Source organism: Pristiophorus japonicus, chromosome 2 (genome assembly GCF_044704955.1).
Source record: "Pristiophorus japonicus isolate sPriJap1 chromosome 2, sPriJap1.hap1, whole genome shotgun sequence".
Lineage (NCBI taxonomy): Eukaryota > Metazoa > Chordata > Chondrichthyes > Pristiophoridae > Pristiophorus > Pristiophorus japonicus.
Window position 1 is genome coordinate 188,676,169 of NC_091978.1, and position 20,429 is coordinate 188,696,597.

At 44.5% G+C, this 20,429-nt stretch overlaps 1 protein-coding gene across 6 annotated transcripts in view; it reads right to left on the bottom strand.

Moving 5' to 3' along the window:
• The window catches only part of pcdh7b (protocadherin 7b), a 581,399-nt gene that overhangs the window by 188,005 nt on the left and 372,965 nt on the right, over positions 1 to 20,429 (bottom strand). Inside the window, exon 3 of one of the 6 annotated variants that reach the window (XM_070870594.1) lies at positions 11,730 to 11,809. The exons of the other annotated variants lie outside the window; for them this stretch is intronic. Within the exon in view, the coding sequence (XP_070726695.1) occupies positions 11,778 to 11,809 (32 nt within the window). The 3' untranslated portion in view covers positions 11,730 to 11,777. Of the gene's footprint in view, positions 1 to 11,729; positions 11,810 to 20,429 lie in introns of those variants that run through there. 6 annotated transcript variants of the gene reach the window in all.

Genomic DNA, 20,429 nt, shown 5'->3' on the forward strand with positions numbered 1-20,429 from the left:
CGTCCCATTCAACCATCACCTCGGTGCTCGCTGATCTATATTGGCTCCCGGTTAAGCAACTCCTCGATTTTAAAATTCTTATCCTTGTTCTCAAATCCCTCCATGGCCTTGCCCCTCCCTATCTCTGTAATCTCCTCCAGCCCTACAATCCTCCAAGATATCTGCGGTCTCCCAATTCTGGCCTCTTGAAAATTCCCAATTTTAATCGCTCCACCATTGGCGGCTGTGCCCCACCCCCCCAACCACTTGTGAGGTTATCTACTTTGCTGGCAAAAACAGGAAGGCAGATTATCTGAATGGTGACAGATTAGTAAAAGGGGAGGTGCAACAAGACCTGGGTATCATGGTACATCAGTCATTGAAGGTCGGCATGCAGGTACAGCAGGCGGTGAAGAAAGCAAATTGCATGCTGGCCTTCATAACGAGGGGATTTGAGTATAGGAGCAGGGAGGTCTTGCTGCAGTTGTACAGGGCCTTAGTGAGACCACACCTTGAGTATTGCGTGCAGTTTTGGTCTCCTAATCTGAGGAAGGACGTGCTTGCTATTGAGGGAGTGCAGCGAAGGTTCACCAGACTGATTCCTGGGATGGCAGGACTGACATATGAGGAAAGACCGGATTGGCTAGGCTTATACTCAATGGAATTTAGAAGAATGAGAGGGGATCTCATAGAAATGTATAAATTTCTGACGGGACTGGACAGGTTAGATGCAGGAAGAATGTTCCCGATGTTGGGGAAGTCCAGAACCAGGGGACACAGTCTAAGGATAAGGGGTAAGCCATATAGGACCGAGATGAGGAGAAACTTTTTCACCCAGAGAGTTGTGAACCTGTGGAATTCTCTGCCACAGAAAAATGTTGAGTCCAGTTCATTGGACATATTCAAAAGGGAGTTAGGGCCACGGCTAAAGGGATCATGGGGTATGGAGAGAAGGTTGGGGTTCAATGATCAGCTATGATCATATTGAATGGCGGTGCAGGCTCGAAGGGCTGAATGGCCTGATCCTGCACCTATTTTCTATGTTTCCCCCCCCCACCCCCACTATTTAGTTTAAAGCCCTATCTACATACCTAGTTATTCAATTCGCCAGGACACTAGTCCTAGCCTGCTTCAAGTGAAGACCGTCTAGACGGAACAGCTCCCTCTTATCCCAGTACTGGTGCCAGAGCTCCATGAATAAAAACCCATTTTTCCCATGCTAATTTTTGAGCCACACGTTCATCTCTCTGATCTTATTTACCCTATGCAAATTTGCTCGTGGCTCAGGTAGTAATCCAGAGATTATTACCTTTGTGGTTCTGCTTTTTAATTTAGCTCTGAGCTGCTCATACTCCCTCAGCAGAACCTCTTTTTTTGTCCTACCTATGTCGTTGGACCACAATAACTGGATCTTTACTACGTTAAAGACACTATATAAATACAAGTTAGTGTTGTTGTAGTGCCATTACATTCCCCACTTCCCTGTTCTAGGCTGCTCTCCCTGCTACCCAGCCCTCCAAACACACACACACACACATCTCGAACCCCCCAATAGCTCCTTATCGTGGTCACTGGAGAGAGGGAAGCTCTGCTTAAGGTTACAACTTGGCTCGAGTTACAGACCTAATATTATTTGGCTGACATTGTAATTTTATGACTGAAGTATGATTTTGCAAAAATGCACATAAAACACTATACCTTGGTGTCATATTTGACCTGAAATGAGCTTTTGACCACATATCCTTAGGTAACTAAGACCGCCTATTTCCATCTCCGTAACATCGCCCGTGTCCGTTCTTGCCTCAGCTCAATCGTTGGCTGAAACCCTCATCCATCCCTTTATTACCTCTAGACTTGACTATTCCAATGCACTCCTGGCTGGCCCCCCAGATTCTACCCCACGTAAACTTGAGTCATCCAAAACTCTGCTGCCCGTGTCCGAACTCGCACCAAGTCCCACTCACCCATCATCCCCGTGCACCCTGACTTACATTGGCTCCGGGTTAAGCAGTGCCTTAATTTCAAAGTTCTCATCCTTCTTTTCAAATCCCTCCATGGCCTCACCCCTCATCTCTGTAATTTCCTCCAGCCTCACAACACTCCTAACCCCCCACACACCCCCCCACCCCACCATGTCTGCGCTCCTCTAATTCTGCCCTCTTGAGCATCTCTGATTATAATCGCTCAACTATTGGTGACTGTGCCTTCTGTTGCCTAGGCCCTAAGCTCTGGAATATCCTGCCTAAATGTCTCCACCTCTCTACCTTTCTTTCCTCCTTTAAGACGCTCCTTAAAACCTACCTCTTTGACCATCATAGGCAGTCCCTCAGAGTCGAGGATGACTTGCTTCCACACTAGAAATGAGTTCTCAGGTGATTGAAGAGTCCAATGCGGGACCTACAGTCTCTGTCACAGGTGGGGCAAACGGTGGTTGAAGGAACAGGTGGGTGGGGTGCATGGGTTGCCACATGCTCCTTCTGCTGTCGACGCTTGGCTTCAAGCTTGCTCTTGACGAAGAGACTCGAGATATTCAGTGCCTTCCCGGATGCTTTTCCTCCACTTTGGGTGGTCTTGGACACATTTTTTCAAGGAGGCTTTGAGGGTGTCCGGGAAGCGTTTCCTCTGCCCACCTGGGGCTCACTTGCCGTGTCGGAGCTCCAAGTAGAGCGCTTGTTTTGGGAGTCTCATGTCAGGCATGTGAATGATGTGGCCCGTCCAGCGGAGCTGATCGAGCGTGGTCAGTGCTTCGATGCCGGGGATATTGGCCTGAGCAAGGACACTGATGTTGGTGCGCCTATCCTGCCAATCGATTTGCAGGATCTTGCGGAGGCAGCGTTGGTGTTACTTCTCCAGTGTTTTGAGGTGCCTGCTGTACATTGTCCATGTCTCTGAGCTTTTGGTCAGCTGCCCTAATTTCTCTTTGTGACTCAGTATCAAATTTTTTGTCTCATAATACTCCTGTGAAGCACCTTGGGACCTTTTCCGATGTTAAAGGCGCTATATAATTACAAGTTGCTGTTGTTGTTATAGAGTTCTTATTTGGCCAGCCAGTCTATTCTATTATTTAAATCGCAGTTATTGAGAGTTATCACAGTTCACTAATAAACAAAAGTGGCTGTGATCTGATTAAATACAAATCACAGTAAAAAGGTACTGTGGTTCAACGCGGAAAATACATTTCAAACAGGGGAAATAGTACAGCAAATGGCAGTAAAGAAATGTAGAATACCAAGTAACTCAAACATGACAAGCTCCCACATCAGAGCAAAAAGGTTAAAGGATGAGAACGCGGAACAAAGCAGAGCTGGAAATAAATGGACACACGGAAGACAAGTGGGCTCTATGGGAAGTGCTGCTCAGTGCAATATCTAGTCATACCAGGCCAGACAAAAACAAAAAAAATCATTTTGAAAAATGAATTTTCCAAGAATTTTTACTGTATTTCTTAGGGACTTGAATAAATATCTCATGTAACAGCAATGCAGAAATTTGAGCTGAAGATAACTGGGCAGATCACAAAAATGTTTTTTGTATAGTCTTGGAGATAATGGGCTCAATTTTCCCCAAAGCTTTTTTTTGGCGTACTTGAAGAGTTACGGACATTTTTTTAGGGCCCAAGTATGGCAAAAAAAAAAATTTAAGTTTACCCGTTGGATTTCTTCATTTTGGCGCAGCCTAACCCGACCTTTAGTTTTGGGGGTGGAGTCTTGATCTGCGCAAAAAAGATCGGGTTGCCACGGTAACCAAGGACACAATGCAGGCTGAGGCTGCAAAGTGAAACATACAGCCAGCTCACAACACATTAAAATACATTGTATCAACTTAAAAACACATTAAAATATATTGCAGCAACTTACCTCCAACTATTAAAGCCGGTGTCGATCCCGTCCCCTATCCCAGGCTGAAAGGCCTACCAGTCTGCTTTCTCTGCCCACCCCTGCCCCTTGCTGGTGTCGGTCCCGCTCCCCCGGCCGACCCTAGCCCTGAGTGCCTTGCCGGTCTGCTTCCCTAGCTCGTCTCAAACCCCTTGCCAGTCTGCTTCCCTTGCCCGCTCCGAGCCCTGAATGCCTTGCCGGTCCTCGCACCTAACTGCACCCCTCTCTCTCCCCCCTACACCCCTCCCTCTCTCTCTCGCGCTCTTCCCCACCCCCCTTCTCGCTTTCCCCCACTCCCCTTCTCTCTTCCCCCCCACCCCCCTTCTCTCTTCCCACCTCCCCTCTCTCTTACCTTTCCTGTTGCTGCTGTCCGGGCATCTGCTGCACTTACCTGCGCCGATTTCCTTACCTGCGTCGATTTCTTTAACTCTCCAGAAGATTTTTCTGCAGAGGCTGGCCTAAGAAGAACTGGAGTAACTCTCAGCTGGCCAAACTTGCCTAAATGGCCAGAAGTGGGGCGGGTGGCAGGTTTGGCTGAAAAAAGAACTTACCTAAAAAAATCGTAACTAATTGAGTTACCCTGGTGCAAATTGATTGGGGAAACTGTGGTTTCTTAAATTTAAGCCAAAAAGAGCAGCCTGTGCCAAAAAAAAGGGCGCAAATCATTGGGGAAAATTGAGCCCAATATTAAACTGTTAATTCTAAAAATTAACCATCAGAGCAAACATATTCATATGGCATATTATAAAAACTAAATAATGTGTGGTAGATTCATAAGTGTAGGGACTTATATTGCATGTCAATTTAAGTTATTCATTTTGACCCAAGTTTGCTTGTCATAATTTTGGTGCTGTGTTTCGGTGCTCGTTCCATCCCTTGACACAGGTGCATAGCTCCGAGGTGGAAACAGCATGAGGTGGGGCTGCAGTACAAGCAACGAGAATAGGCAAATCGGCTGAGGCCAAAGACTGTACTCCACAGAGAAAGAACAACTGACAATGGATGGAAATAAAGATCTCTGTCAGAATATGATATAGAAAAGCTTAAAATGAAAATCATTTTGACACCAACACTGAGGAATTGAAGGTCACAGCCCATGAGACAGCAGCGTGGAAGATTCTAGAAATAATTATTGCTGTAAGGTAGAAACAAGAATGAATCTGAAGAAAGATTATGGTAAATGCAGAAAGAATTTGAAAATAAATATTGAAGTTAATCCCTTCTCTACGTTGTTCAGAATAATCATTACTGCCAGTTCATGTCTATATCCCTTTCAAAAAAGCAAGATATGTAAGACCTTTTAGTGCTGCATATCTAGGGGGCAGGGCACATCCTTACAGAAGCAAACATTCTTGCATCTTCAATGATAATTATTCATTTTTAAGTAAAGCAGCAAGCATTAACATATGAGAACATGTGCAAATGTAACGTCCAAACCAGATTGCACTCTATTTTTGCACAAATGTATGGCATAGTTATTGCTTCACAGCAAAAATGACAGTCGAGTTTCATCACACTCGGAGGTGCCACGGTGTGACACTGCCTCAGGAAAGCTGTCTCACATCACTTTGGTTTGACAGCAAGCGCAGTATAACTGCAATGTAGCATCAAGCTGAGTTTAAATACCTCCTAGTCATTTGATCAATTTAAGCAGAACTTACTTAACCGCTTTGAGAAAGTCAATGCTGCTGCCTACACTCACAATACGTTTAATATTTACCAGTTTGAAATGGAGCATGCATCTACAGCCTGTCCTCCTGGCCACAAGAATTGGATTTGCAGTTAGGCAATGTAAATCAGGTGTTGCCACTGCGAATCAATACTGTAACTACCAATCTAAGATCAGTTGCTAGGTAGCTCCAATAACTCCCTCAAGCAAATTAGGATTTTATTCATTAATACCTTATAAAACATCTACTATTAGCCGCACATCTTAATGCACCTAGGAAATATACAGACGGATAAGCTCGCTTGAAATTGTCTATTCCAGCACAGAACCTGTGAACCACAAGCAGGAAATGTCCTTAACAGAGATTAGTGGAATGGTTTGTTAAAGTCATTGGTTGCCTGTAGCAAACATTTAAACAGTCATCTATAAATCCCAAAAGTATTCTAATCTGTATTCATATCGTAACTTGGTAGTCAAGGCATTTTTATATTTTGTAAAAGGTAACCTTTGAAGTGAAATAACACAATCATGAACTGAATTCTATGTCACGGATTTTTAACACCGAGACATTGCATCTAAAATCAGGTCTTGGTCTGATGCCAAGTATGTAATGAATTATTAAAAGCCTAGACAAAAAAAATGCTCGACTGGAAAAATACAACAAAATTCACCAACAGGGTCAGCTAGCGTATAAAAGAGCTTTCCAAAGAGCTTTTTTTTCACAAAAGAAAACTATTCGTATTCAAATTAACCATAGATGGTGAACATAACAATAGTTTTTCTAAGAGCAGTGTCATGTAGAAATCTGCTTATTTCTAACTGTTAATATGAAAATGATAACAATTTTACACAGACAACAACAAGGACTAATTACACTTATTAGTTAATTATTCAATCCTTTAAATAATTGATCTTAATTGAAAAGCTGATTTCCAGAATAATACTGTCTCATTATGAAGAAATCATAAAATTGTTGAACTTTATAATATAGGAGGTAATTTGGCTTATTGTGCCTATGCCAGCTCATCGAAAGAGCTACCCAATTTAGCCATTACCTGCCCTGTCCCATACTCTTATTATGGTTTTCATTTTTAATATTTATCCACTATCACTTTTAATAGCTATTATAGATTCTGCTTCCACCGCTGTTTCTGGTAGTGCATTCCATGTCCCAACAAAATGTCCTGCAAATAAAATTCCCTAAATCTCTCCCTTCATTGTTCCAGTGATGAGCTTAATTTAGGATCTTTAGTTATGAGCTCACCAAGCAGTGAAAATCATTTTTTCTGATTAACTTTATATAAACCCCTCATAACTTTGAACACCACTCTCAGATATCTTCTTAACCTTTCCTGTTCTAATGCAAATAGCCACAGTTTCTTTAGACTCTCCTCTAAGCCTCTCATCCCTTGTATCATTTTAGTAAATCTCTTCTGTCCTCTCTCCATTGCCTTGACATCTTTCCTTATTTAGGGTAACTAAAAATGGACACAATATTCTAACTGCAGCCTAACCAACGATTTAGATAACGGTTTAGAATTACCTCTTTGCTTTTGTACTCTGGAAAGAGAACAAAAAAAAGAGCAAGAAAGAATATATATAAAATATAAATAGTGTTATATTGCCTTTTTTTTCCCTCAGGATATCCTAAGATGCTTCATAACCAATAAATTACTTTTGGATTGCAGTAGGCAATTGCGGCTCCAATTTGTGCACAGCAAAGTCCCACAAAGAGAAAATAAAATAAATGATCTGTTTTGATGCTGTTGGTTGATGTTGGCCACAATATAAAAATAATTCCCTACTCTTCTTTGAATAGGGTAGATTTTTTATGCCCACCTGAATGTCTCCTCCCAGAGACAACATCTCTGACAATGCAGCACTCCCACAGTACTAGACTGAAGTGTCTGCCTAAATTATATACTTAATACTCGTAGGGATTCATAGAAACATAGAAACATAGAAAATAGGTGCAGGAGTAGGCCATTCGGCCCTTCTAGCCTGCACCGCCATTCAATGAGTTCATGGCTGAACATGCAACTTCAGTACCCCATTCCTGCTTTCTCACCATACCCCTTGATTCCCCTAGTAGTAAGGACTTCATCTAACTCCTTTTTGAATATATTTAGTGAATTGGCCTCAACAACTTTCTGTGGTAGAGAATTCCACAGGTTCACCACTCTCTGGGTGAAGAAATTTCTCCTCATCTCAGTCCTAAATGGCTTCCCCCTTATCCTTAGACTGTGTCCCCTGGTTCTGGACTTCCCCAACATTGGGAACATTCTTCCTGCATCTAACCTGTCTAACCCCGTCAGAATTTTAAACGTTTCTATGAGGTCCCCTCTCATTCTTCTGAACTCCAGTGAATACAAGCCCAGTTGATCCAGTCTTTCTTGATAGGTCAGTCCCGCCATCCCGGGAATCAGTCTGGTGAACCTTCGCTGCACTCCCTCAATAGCAAGAATGTCCTTCCTCAGGTTAGGAGACCAAAACTGTACACAATACTCCAGGTGTGGCCTCACCAAGGCCCTGTACAATTGTAGCAACACCTCCCTGCCCTTGTACTCAAATCCCCTCGCTATGAAGGCCAACATGCCATTTGCTTTCTTAACCGCCTGCTGTACCTGCATGCCAACCTTCAATGACTGATGTACCATGACACCCAGGTCTCGTTGCAACTCTCCTTTTCCTAATCTGTCACCATTCAGATAATAGTCTGTCTCTCTGTTTTTACCACCAAAGTGGATAACCTCACATTTATCCACATTATACTTCATCTGCCATGCATTTGCCCACTCACCTAACCTATCCAAGTCGCTCTGCAGCCTCATAGAATCCTCCTTGCAGCTCACACTGCCACCCAACTTAGTGTCATCCGCAAATTTGGAGATACTACATTTAATCCCCTCGTCTAAATCATTAATGTACAGTGTAAACAGCTGGGGCCCCAGCACAGAACCTTGCGGTACCCCACTAGTCACTGCCTGCTATTCTGAAAAGTCCCCATTCAATAGTCAAGGGGACAGACAGGCAGTTCTGTCACCGTTGATGTGAGACCGTATGTTCTGTTGCCTCCCTGGTGCCTGAGTAATGGGACATCACTGAGAGGATGTAGAACATTCTTCTGGGGATGGGGTGGGCTGGGGGGGAAAGAGGGAAAAAGCCAGAAGTTGTGGTCCATGCCAGAACCAACGATATAGTGAGGAAAATGGTTGAGGTCCAGCAGTCAGAGTTTAAGGAGCTAACGAGGAAGTTAAAAACGCAGGATCTCAAAGGTAGTAATCTCTGGATTCCTCCCAGGGCCACGCGCTAGTGAGAGTAAGGTTAGGGTTAGGGAGGCACTAATGTGGCTATGAAAAGGGGCAATTTTGCTCCCTTTGTTTTTAAGGGGGCGATTTTAACTCTACTCGCTCAGCAGTAATCTGGTGGGTGGGCAGTTTAAATCGCCCAGGCTCTTAGCTGTCCAAAAGCTACCATGATCACAAAATCTGCAATTTTAAGCTGCTCTGCAGCAAGGTCACATTCCCTGAGCCAACAGGGTCATTTTTTACATATGCAAGTTACGGCCCGATGACATCATTGAGTCCCGACTGTAATTTTAACTCAGGCCTGAGCAGGGAAAATCAGACCTAAGACTCAGCTGCTCACTGCCTTAAGTAGTTGAGCTATCGATGGAGCATTCTCTCCTTCACCTCTTTCTTTTAAATTTATTTTGTCTTATTCTCACCGTCTAACCTCAACATAGTTTCAATGGACTCAAGTTTTGAACCCCCGCTAGAACGGCGCACATCGGAGAGGCCTGCCTAATTTGTAGAACAAAAATTGTGCCGAATACTTACCTTGCGATTCTCCGATGTCTGTCGGCCCATTTCCAGCTCGGCGCAGCAGCCCTGCGCCAAAGACAGTGCCAGCAGCTGCGCGTGTGTACAGTGGAGGCTCGCGGGTGCGCAGTAGCTCCTGGCCCTCCCAGCGCGTCCTGTCTACGGGCGATGATCCTATCCCTGGCCGAAAGGGCGTCGCTCCTATCCCGGGCCAAGTGTCCTGACAGCCCTTACCTCGTCGGTGGCGGGGCCCGCCTGCCCGGCATCTCACCCGAAGTCCTCGGCGGCAGCCCAGCAGCTTCTGGGTGCGGGCCCCGCCTGATGTGACATCGTCGGCAGCGGGGGGGGGGGTCCACCCGCCCGGCATCTTCTAGATGCAGGTCCCGCCCGAAGTGGCGGCATCGTCGGCGGGGCCCGTCCGCCCGGCATCTCGCTGGGGGGGGGGCCCCGGCCGAAGTCCTCGGCGGCAGCCTGGCATCTCCTGGGTGCGGGCCCCGCCCGAAGTGGCGGCGGTGGGCCCGCCTGTCCGGCATCTCCTGGGGTGGGCCCTCCCAGCATGTTGGAGGGCTCTTGGTGCTGCAGTAGGTGAGTAGAAACTTAATCTTTTATATATTGATTGATTTTTTTATTTTTAAATTTTTTTTTATGTTTTTTTTTATTTTTTTATTATTTTATTTATTTTTTATTTTTGTAACTTTTTTTGATTGATTTATTGGTTGATTTATTGATTTATTTATCATTTAGTATTGATGATGGCTCTTTATTTGTAAAAGTAAAGTGTTTAATGCTTGTAAACTTCCCTTTCCCCCGCATCTCTCATTCTCTACGCCTGATTTATAAGTGTAGGCAAGGTTTTTCTGAGCGTACAAAAATCTACACTTACTCCATTCTAAGTTAGTTTGGAGTAAGTTTTCGCTGCCTAAACTTGCAAAACAGGCATAAGTGGCTGGACACGTCCCCGTTTGAAAAATAAAATCTGTTCTAAAATGAAACTATTCTAACTCACTTGAACTGGACCAAACTAAATGCCGAGAATTGCAATTTCTAAGATGCTCCATTCTAAACTAGTTGCTTCAAAAAAATAGGAGCAACTCAGACCGAAACTTGAGCCCATAGTTGCTGCTACTCTGGTGAATAATATTACGTGAACATATAAGTCGAAGCAGCACTGGATGGAAAGAGATTTTATATGTTTAGCTGGTTAACACAGAATGAATTGTGCACAATAGTGAAATAGTGAAAAAATATGTAATTTATTTTAAAATTAAAGTAAAAACAATCTGGCACCACTATAATATTAGGTGGCCTTGAAGTATAAAGCATACAGAAATAAATAACAAGGCGCTGAAATTACTCTGTGCGAAGATTAGTGTACAAATGCTTGATTTGTTCATTTTAGTTGTTTTCATTTATTATTTTAACAAAGGCAAATAAACAGGTTAATGCCTGAAGAAATTAAATATGAATATTGTAAGTGCTCATATGCTAATCTTCATACGGTGTAATTTCAAGACTCAATTGTACCCCACACATAACCATAATTCTGTAATACAAACCATCAAGGTTGCATGAAATCCCCAGTAAGTCTGAATGAAATATTAGTTGCTCAGCAAAATATCAGAGTCTGAATAGAATATCAGTCAAGGTACATGAAATACCGTGAACTACTGCAGAAGTCAGCTCAGAACAGAAATAACATAATTCCCCACAAAATGGCTGAACTAGCTGACAGTAGAAGGTGACAGTATTAGATGATAGAAACATGTAACATAACTAGGCGACTGAATGAGGTGACAGGATTAGCAGATTGAACTGTGAAAGAGAAATATGTAACAGATCCTAATGAACAGAAGAGGATGAAAAAAATTAGGTGACAGAAGCAGATAATCAAACTATGTAACAGAGGTAGATGACAGACAAAATGATAGGCCAGGAGACAGGGCTAGGTGATGGGAGCAAGGCAGCAGAACTGTGTCTGTGTAACAGTACTAGTCAATTGAGCTATTTGATAAAATTGGTAAATTGCACTAGATTCATTTGTTCAACCCATTTTTACCTAAATTATATCACATATATGGCATATGATAGCCAGTGACCTAGATGAAACATGCTAAGTAAGAAAGAGAGATGTGAATCTCGTTTTATTGACGAGTTTTATCCCTTTTGTTATTAATTTCCATGATTGGTTTTGTCATATGATCCGCCCACTTTCTGTTCTGTTTTGTCCTTCTATCATCTTGGCTAACTCAACCTTTTTGATGGTCATGACATTTTTTTTTACCGTGAACTAATTTGTGCTCTGGTTCTCTATATTTCAGGCAGGATATTTACTTTGCAGGACTGTTTTTACTGTGGCTGTTGTCTTCACACCATTGCGCTTTGTTGCAGGATTTCTTTGTGTGCTGCACAATTGTGCTTTTAATATTTTTCCTGTCATTTTTTTTTTGTTTGGATTTCTAAGCCACCTAGAATAAAGAGTTCCAAGAATCAATGGAGGTAAATTTATCAGATAAAGATCGACCACCCATTAAAAACCCCATCCAATTTTCCTTTCCATTCGGCTGCTGTAAAAACTGTTCTGTTTATATTGTGGCGCAGTTTCTACAACACTGGATAAGCATTTCAACAACTCACTGTACAATCGTGCTCATGTGCAGTACTGTTTATGACTATTTTTACCGGACAAGGAAGTAGATTATAAGTTAATGGCCCAGAAATTGTGCTACTAACCGCCACGAGTTATCGCCACAATCCTGGAAAAAAATGGTGGCCGCCACTCTAACAGCAGCGCTGGCCCTGGAGATGCAAATATGGAGAGCGTGATTTCAGTCAGCGTGCAACACCAACTTAACATAACACTCTGCGAACTCTGGACCTTAGCGCTGAGTTTAGTGCGGAGTCCTAAGCTCGATCTGAAAAGCGAGGATGCAGCAGACTGACAGAGATGCTGTAAGTAATTCTTAAAGGGACACACACACCTTTCAGGTAAGTTTTCATTTAAGCTTTTGGACTGGACTTTTATGTTTTATTGAAGTAGTGGCTTGCTGCAATACATGTTAAAAGCTTTTTTAAGTGTTCAGGGAGTGCAGCTGGATGTTTGCAAGGCCTCGGATGGTAAAGGGAGGCCTCTGAGAAGAAAGAAAATGCTGGAAATACTCAGCAAGTCAAGTAGCACCCATGGAGAGAGAAACAAAGTTCACGTCTCAGGTCGAGATGCTGCCTGACCTGCTGAGTATTTCCAGCAACTTATGCTTTTATTTCAGATTTATAGCATCTGCTCGCAGTGGGAAGAGGAAGACACAGAAGAGGAAAACACAGAAGAGGACGAGCCAGAAGAGGAGCAAGCAGAAGGAAGGATGCAACTCAGATAATCCCTTTCTGGCCGGGATATCCAGGATGGACTCATCCATTTGCAGTACCAGTGACCACAACCCCAATTCCCCTTTCAACATTTGTCCCACGTCTTGCCTTCCCTCTGTTCCTGACCATCACAGCGTCCTCTTGGCCACAATGCTGAAATAAAAGCCACCACAAAGCAAACTTTCCAATCCAACTTTATACATCTATCCATCCAATATGACATCAAGAAATTAACTCATCACCCTTATACATTTCCTTAGTGACTGTCTTGTGTGTGCCTTTGCCTATGTTACTGATGTCATGCAGTGCTACCCCAGTGGTTGCTGCATGGCTGGTGAAAGGCTGCTGACTTCAGTGGGGAACATGGCAAAAGGCCTTGCTGGTCGACCTTGAGGAGCTGGAAGTGTGAAATCGAGTTTATAATGTTTCTTCTTCTTCACTCTCCTCTCCCTTTACTTAGTGAGTGATTGGGTGGGGCGGAGTAGTGTGTGAGGCTTGTGGTGCAGTTGGTAGGAGACAGCTTTTGGAGATGCATTCACTGACCTTGACCACTGGTCTGATGTTATGAAGCTTCTTTGGGCACTGGAGGCAGGTGGTGGGGGTTGACATTGCTGGGAGTGACGGCCTCAGTGATCTGGTCCCACATTCTTCTTTCTGAAGGGTCTCCTGGCCCCAGTGGGTAGAGGACCTCTCTTGCAGTGTTGACCCCCTGCACAAAGCTGGAGTGCTGCATGCGAGACCTTGGGTGCTCTTTCCCTAGCTTGCTGAGCCATTTGTGTTAGTGCTGAAGCACGTTTCCCATTTTTTAGTTACGGAAGGCAATTCAGCTTTAAGCCCATTTGGGAATTCTTTTTAGTGTAATTTTTTTTTTCAAAAGGCATTTGAACAGGAAGGTCTAAAAACTGCATATTTTTACATCATTTTTATGTTTTTGAAATGACTGTCCTTCAGGGGTTTCTGAAATGACTGTCTTGAGAAATTTAAGAGAATGTTGTTCTTGCTGCAATGACGCTACGGCTATGTTATACTGGGCCTCCTACTAGCACTAGCACCATGAAAACAGCCTTTCACGGTGAGTTTACCATTGGGTTAATGTTAATTAGCAACCAGCACGAATATCCCGGTCCTGCCAGCACCATCAATTTCGGCGGCTGTTAACTCCGGCAGGTTTTTAGCGATTACCAATTTCTTTGCCATGGCGAGTTCCCGCACCTTTTTCTGACTATCAGAAATTCCAAGCAAGGTAGAGGTGAACTCAAGATATGCCTGCCCATATTTTGGCATGTGTATTATTACACCATAAAAATGAGGATATACATCATATTTTCTCCATTTGCGCCTGTGCTTCCTTGGTGCCCAGTATTGCTCAGAGGCACTGGAGGGATTTAAAATTTAAATGACCAGTTTTAGCCATGCAGCTGAGCGCAAAACAATCAATTATATTTCCAAAGCTGGCAAAACTTGGAAGTTAATCATTTTTTTCTTATGCTGGTACTGCCCCATGGGAAGAAGCAGCCATAAGCAACCGAGATGTCTGCACTGCTCTAATTCTGGCCTCTTGTGCATCCCTGATTTTAATCACTCAACCATCGGTGGCCGTGTCTTCAGCTGCCCAAGCCCTAAGCTCTGGAATTCCCTCCCTAAATCTCTTCGCCTCTCTACTTCTCTTTCTTCCTTTAAAACTGACCTATTTGACCTCACCTGCCCTAATTTCTCCTATGTGGCTCGGTGTCAAATTCTGTTTTATAACACTCTTGTGAAGCACCTCAGGATGTTCTACTATGTTAAAGGCACTATCTAAATACAAGCTGTTGTTGTTGTCACAGACAATGCTTTATGTTTAAGTGACTGGGACTTCACATAACCTTAATTTCCAGAATGTCAACTATCAGAAATGTGCAAGATGAAGAACTGAGTTCAGTCTCAGAGCATCAATTAAATCAAGGTGTTCAATTGAAAATGTATTCACATTTTGACAATGTCATAGGCCTTAGAAATTAAATTTGTTTTCTAATAATGACTTTACTATATAGTTCAGAATTAATCTAAATCTAGAGGTCAAAGGACGTCAACTAAAATGTTACACAATTAGCAACGAATCCTCTCATATGTGAGCACATTATCAGTATCTCAATCTCGCAGCAATAAAACTAATTGTGTTGCTGGATGTATGATGAGAATCACTTTTCAGATCAAACTCTGTTACTTACACCCCACCCATAGTTACATAAGATGTCAAAATAAAATTTCTAGTTATCAGAGCTATTTTTTGCTTTTACTAATCTGCAAACCAGCTCCATATTAAGAAAAAAAAGACATTAAGTACAAACATCAATTCTTAAGTAGAGATGGTTTTGGGAAGAAAAAAAAATCATTTGTTGTTCTGATAAGTGTGTCTAACAAAACACACACAAAAAATTATAACAGTGTCATTCTATTGCCCACTGTGCTCCCATTTTCTGAGTATGTGAAGAACAGTTTCAATTGGGCACTGGATCAGAAGTTGAAGAAAGGACAGAAACTGATTATAAACCACCCTGCCCACTCTACATGAAATGTGGCAGATAAATGAATCAGCTTCTATTTTTGTTAAATCCAAACTAAACCAAAACCACCGACACCAAAACTAAATTAGATTTTTTAATTGGTTCTAGGCCTAGAAAAAAATGGCAAGCTACTTTTATCTTACAATTCTGTCTGTTGTCTGTCCAGCTCTTCATGCTACGAATTCACATTAAATGAATCTCAGCAGTCTATTCCACATTTCAAGTCAAAGGTACTTTTTAAGTTCCTGTATGCACATCCTATTGTTCTGCTTTTATATTAATTGTGGATGAGGATGAAAGCTGAGCAATTTGACAAAAAGTAAATATTGTGTTATTTGACTATGTCTAGCAGTTGAGAGATGATTTAAGCAACAGTTACCACTTTGCTGTATCTAACCAGTAGAAACGAGTTGTGCAACTGATATCTCACAGAGCTCAGAGCAAGATGTGAAATTGCTTGAAAAAATCGGATTGTAGGTAATTTGGACTAAAGATCTAGGGGCCGAAATTGCCCAACGCCTGAAAAGAAGTGCACGTACCGCTTTTTGCCGTTCTTTATGGATGCGGCGGCCATTAAAGGGAAATTCACCGTTTTTGCTGGAAAAAAAGGAGCGGTGCGGTATTGGTGGTGGGAATGGACTGTTTGCAGCGATGTGGGTGCCGATTTACTCCAAACGAGCCAGATATTCCCTGGCCTTCTTAAAGGGTAGTGTTTACAGTTAGGCCCTGAGCAGGGAATCAGTTTCTTCTGAAGATATGGCGAATCCAGGAGGTGCAAGGAGGGCCAGCAGATTCTTGGATGTGGAAATTCTTGTGTATCTGTAAAGCATGCACTCCCATGTTCCGCCACCAGGGAGTGCATCCCCTGAAGTCCCAAGGGATCCCAGCATCCCTTGGGAGCACTGTATATAAGCCAGCCCCTAAGGCCTGTTCCTCACTCTGGAGTGTCTTAATAAAGACTGAGGTCACTGTTACTTTAACCTCCCTGTGTGCAGTATCATCTGTGTTAGGAACACAATAACTGGCGAAGAGTATACAAATCCAATGCAAAGATGCAGCAAACTGTCGGCATCCTGGAGAAGTTCTTGGAGGGTGAGGGCTGGGAAGCCTATGTCGAACGACTAGACCAGTACTTTGTAGCCAACGAGCTGGACAGAGAAGGAAGCGCTGCAAAAAGGAGAGCGGTCCTCCTCACGGTCTGCGGAGCACCGACCTACAGCCTCATGAAGAATCTTTTGGCTCTGGTGAAACCCACAGATAAGTCGTATGAGGAGCTGTGTACACTGGTTCGTGAGCATTTTAACCCAAGGGAGTGCGTGCTGATGGCGAGGCATCGGTTCTACACGTGCCAGCGATCTGAAGGTCAGGAAGTGGCAAGCTACGTCGCCGAGCTAAGGCAACTTGCAGGACAATGTGAGTTTGATGGCTACCTGGAGTAAATGCTCAGAGATCTTTTTGTACTGGGCATTGGCCACGAGACCATCCTACGAAAACTTTTGACTGTAGAGACACCGACCCGCAGTAAGGCCATTGCGATAGCACAGGTGTTTATGTCTACCAGTGATAACATCAAACAAATCTCTCAGCACACAAATGCTAGCAATGTTCATAAATTAATTGGAACTGTGTTTGCAAGCAGAAATGTACAGGGCAGAAACCACGAGTCTGCAATGGCCAGCAGGCCTCAGGTGACCCAGATGACTCAGAGTCCACAACAAAGGATGAATGCAAGGCAATTCACACCTTGTTGGTGTTGTGGAGGCTTCCATTCAGCCTATTCATGCCGCTTCAAAGGGTATGTTTGCAAGAGCTGTGAAACAATGGGGCACCTCCAACGAGCTTGCAGACGAGCTGCAAGCTCTGCAAAACCTGCGAACCATCACGTGGCAGAGGAAGATCGGTCCATGGTGGATCAAAGCAATTTCAAGCCTCAGAGAGAGGAGGCAGATGCTGAAGTATATAGGGTGCACACATTTTCGATGAAATGTCCACCTATTATGCTAAATGTAAAATTGAATGGCTTACCCATAGCCATGGAACTGGACACTGTCGCTACCCAATCCATCATAAGTAAAAAGATGTTTGAGAGACTGTGGTGCAACAAGGCACTCAGACCAGCCCTGAGCCCCATCCACATGAAACTGAGAATGTACACCAAAAAGCTTATCACTGTCCTGGGCAGCGCCATGGTCAAGGTCACCTATGAGGACACGGTGCATGAACTGCCACTCTGGATTATCCCTGGCGATGGCCCCATACTGCTTGGAAGGAGCTGGCTGGGCAAAATCCGCTGGAACTGGGATGACATCCGAGCGTTATCACATGTCGATGAGGCCCATTGTACCCAGGTTCTTCACAAATTTCCTTCCCTTTTTGAGCCAGGCATTGGAAACTTTTCCGGGGCGAAGGTGCGGATCCAATTGGTCCCAGAGGCACGACTCATTCACAAGTCGCGAACCATACCTCACATGATGAGGGAGAGAGTGGAAATCAAGCTGGACAGGCTGCAACATGGGGGCATCATCTCCCGAGTGGAATTCAGCGAGTGGGCCAGCCCGATTGTTCCAGTACTCAAAAGTGATGGCACGGTCATGATTTGTGGCAATTATAAAGTAACTATTAATCGTTTCTCGCTACAGGACCAATACCCGCTTACGAAGGCAAATTACCTATTTGCGACGCTGGCAAGAGGCAAGACGTTCACCAAGCTCGATGTGACTTCGGTCTACATGACGCAGGAGCTGGAGGAGTCTTCGAAGGGCCTCACCTGCATCAACACGCACAAGGGACTGTTCATCTTCAACAGATGCCCGTTTGGAATTCGGTCGGCTGCAGCGATCTTCCAGAGAAACATGGAGAACCTACTCAAATCGGTACCACGCACGGTGGTTTTTCAGGACGACATATTGGTCACGGGTCGGAACTCCGTCGAGCACTTACAATACCTGGAGGAGGTCCTCCAGCGAATGGATAGCATAGGGCTGCGGCTGAAGAGGTCGAAATGTCTCTTCATGGCAACAGAAGTGGAGTTTTTGGGGAGAAAGATCGCGGCAAACGGCACTCGGCCCACAGACGGCAAGACAGAGGCTATCAGGAACGCGCCCAGACCACAGAATGTCACGGAGCTGCGGTTGTTCCTGGGACTCCTCAACTATTTTGGTAACTTCCTACCGAGGTTAAGCACCCTCTTCGAGCCCCTACATGTGTTATTGCGTAAAGGTGAGAACTAGGTATGGGGAAAAAAAACAAGTAATTGCTCCAACAAGCTGCTTGTATTATATAACCCGTGTAAAAGACTTGTGCTAGCATGTGATGCGTCATCGCACGGAGTCGGGTGTGTATTACAACAAGCTAACATTGCGGGGAAGTTGCAACCGGTTGCCTATGCCTCCAGGAGCTTGTCTAAGGCCGAGAGGGCCTACAGCATGATTGAGAAAGAGGCATTAGCGTGAGTGTTCAAGGTAAAGAAAATGCATCAGTACCTGTTTGGCCTCAAATTTGAGCTGGAAACTGATCACAAGCTCCTCATATCCCTGTTCGCTGAAAACAAGGGGATAAATACTAATGCCTCAGCCCGCATACAAAGGTGGGCACTCGCGCTATCAGCGTATAACTATACCATCTGCCACAGGCCAGGCACCAAGAACTGTGCGGATGCTCTCAGTCAGCTACCATTGCCCACCACGGGGGTGGAAATAGCGCAGCCTGTAAATTTGTTGATGGTGGCGCAGCCCGCAGACTTGTTGATGGTCATGGAAGTGTTTGAAAATAATAAATCATCTGTCACGGTCCGCCAGTTTAGGACTTGGACCAGCCAAGATCCTCTGCTGTCCCTAGTAAAAAACTGTGTACTGCATGGGAGCTGGGCCAGCATCCCTGTTGAAATACAAGACCTAATCAAGCCGTTCCAGCGGCGAAAGGACGAGCTGTCCATTCAGGCAGACTGGCTGTTGTGGGGTAACCGTGTAGTGCTACCCTAAAAGGGCAGGGAGACGTTCATCTCGGATCTCCACAGCACACACCCGGGTATAGTAATGATGAAAGCGATAGCCAGATCCCACGTGTGGTGGCCCGGTATCGACTCTGACTTAGAGTCCTGTGTATGGCAGTTGAGCAACGTGCCCAGAGAGGCACCATTAAGTTTGTGGTCCTGGCCCTCCAGACCATGGTGAAGGATCCATGTCGACTATGTGGGCCTGTTTCTCGGTAAAATGTTTCTGGTGCTAGTGGATGCTTTTTCAAAATGGATTGAATGTGAAATAATATCGGGAAGCACTGCCACCGCCACCATTGAAAGCCTGAGCGCCATGATTGCCACCCACGGCCTGCCTGACATACTGGTCAGTGACAATGGGCCATGTTTCACCAGTGTCGAATTTAAAGAATTCATGACCCGCAATAGGATAAAACATGTTACTTCGGCCCCGTTTAAACCAGCCTCCAATGGGCAGGCAGAGCGGGCAGTACAAACAATCAAACAGAGCCTTAAACGAGTCATAGGAGGCTCACTCCAAACCCACCTGTCCCGAGTATTGCTCAGCAACCGCACGAGACCCCACTCGCTCACAGGGGTGCCCCCGGCTGAGCTACTCATGAAAAAGACACTTAAAGCCAGACTCTCGCTGGTTCACCCCAACCTGCATGATCAGGTAGAGAGCAGGCGGCAGCAACAAAATGTAAACGATGGTTGCGCCACTGTGTCATGGGAAATTGATCTGAATGACTCTGTGTATGTGCTAAACTATGGACATGGTCCCAAGTGGATCGCGGACACGGTGATAGCTAAAGAAGGGAGTAGGGTGTTTGTAATCAAACTAGACAATGGACAAATTTGCAGAAAGCATCTGGACCAAACGAGGCTGCGGTTCACAGACTGCCCTGAACAACCCATAGCAGACACCACCTTTTTCGAGCCCACAACACACACCCAAAGGATCAACGATACCACCCCTGAACAGGAAATCGAACCCGTCACGCCCAACAAGGCCAGGCTCACCCAGCAGCACTGCAGGGCCAACAACACGCCAGCCCAGCGAGGGCACAGCCAACACACCAGAACAGATATTTGTACCGAGGCGGTCCACCAGGGAAAGAAAGGCTCCCGACCACCTCACCTTGTAAATAGTTTTCACTTTGACTTTGGAGGGAGTGATGTTGTGTATCTGTAAAGCATGCACTC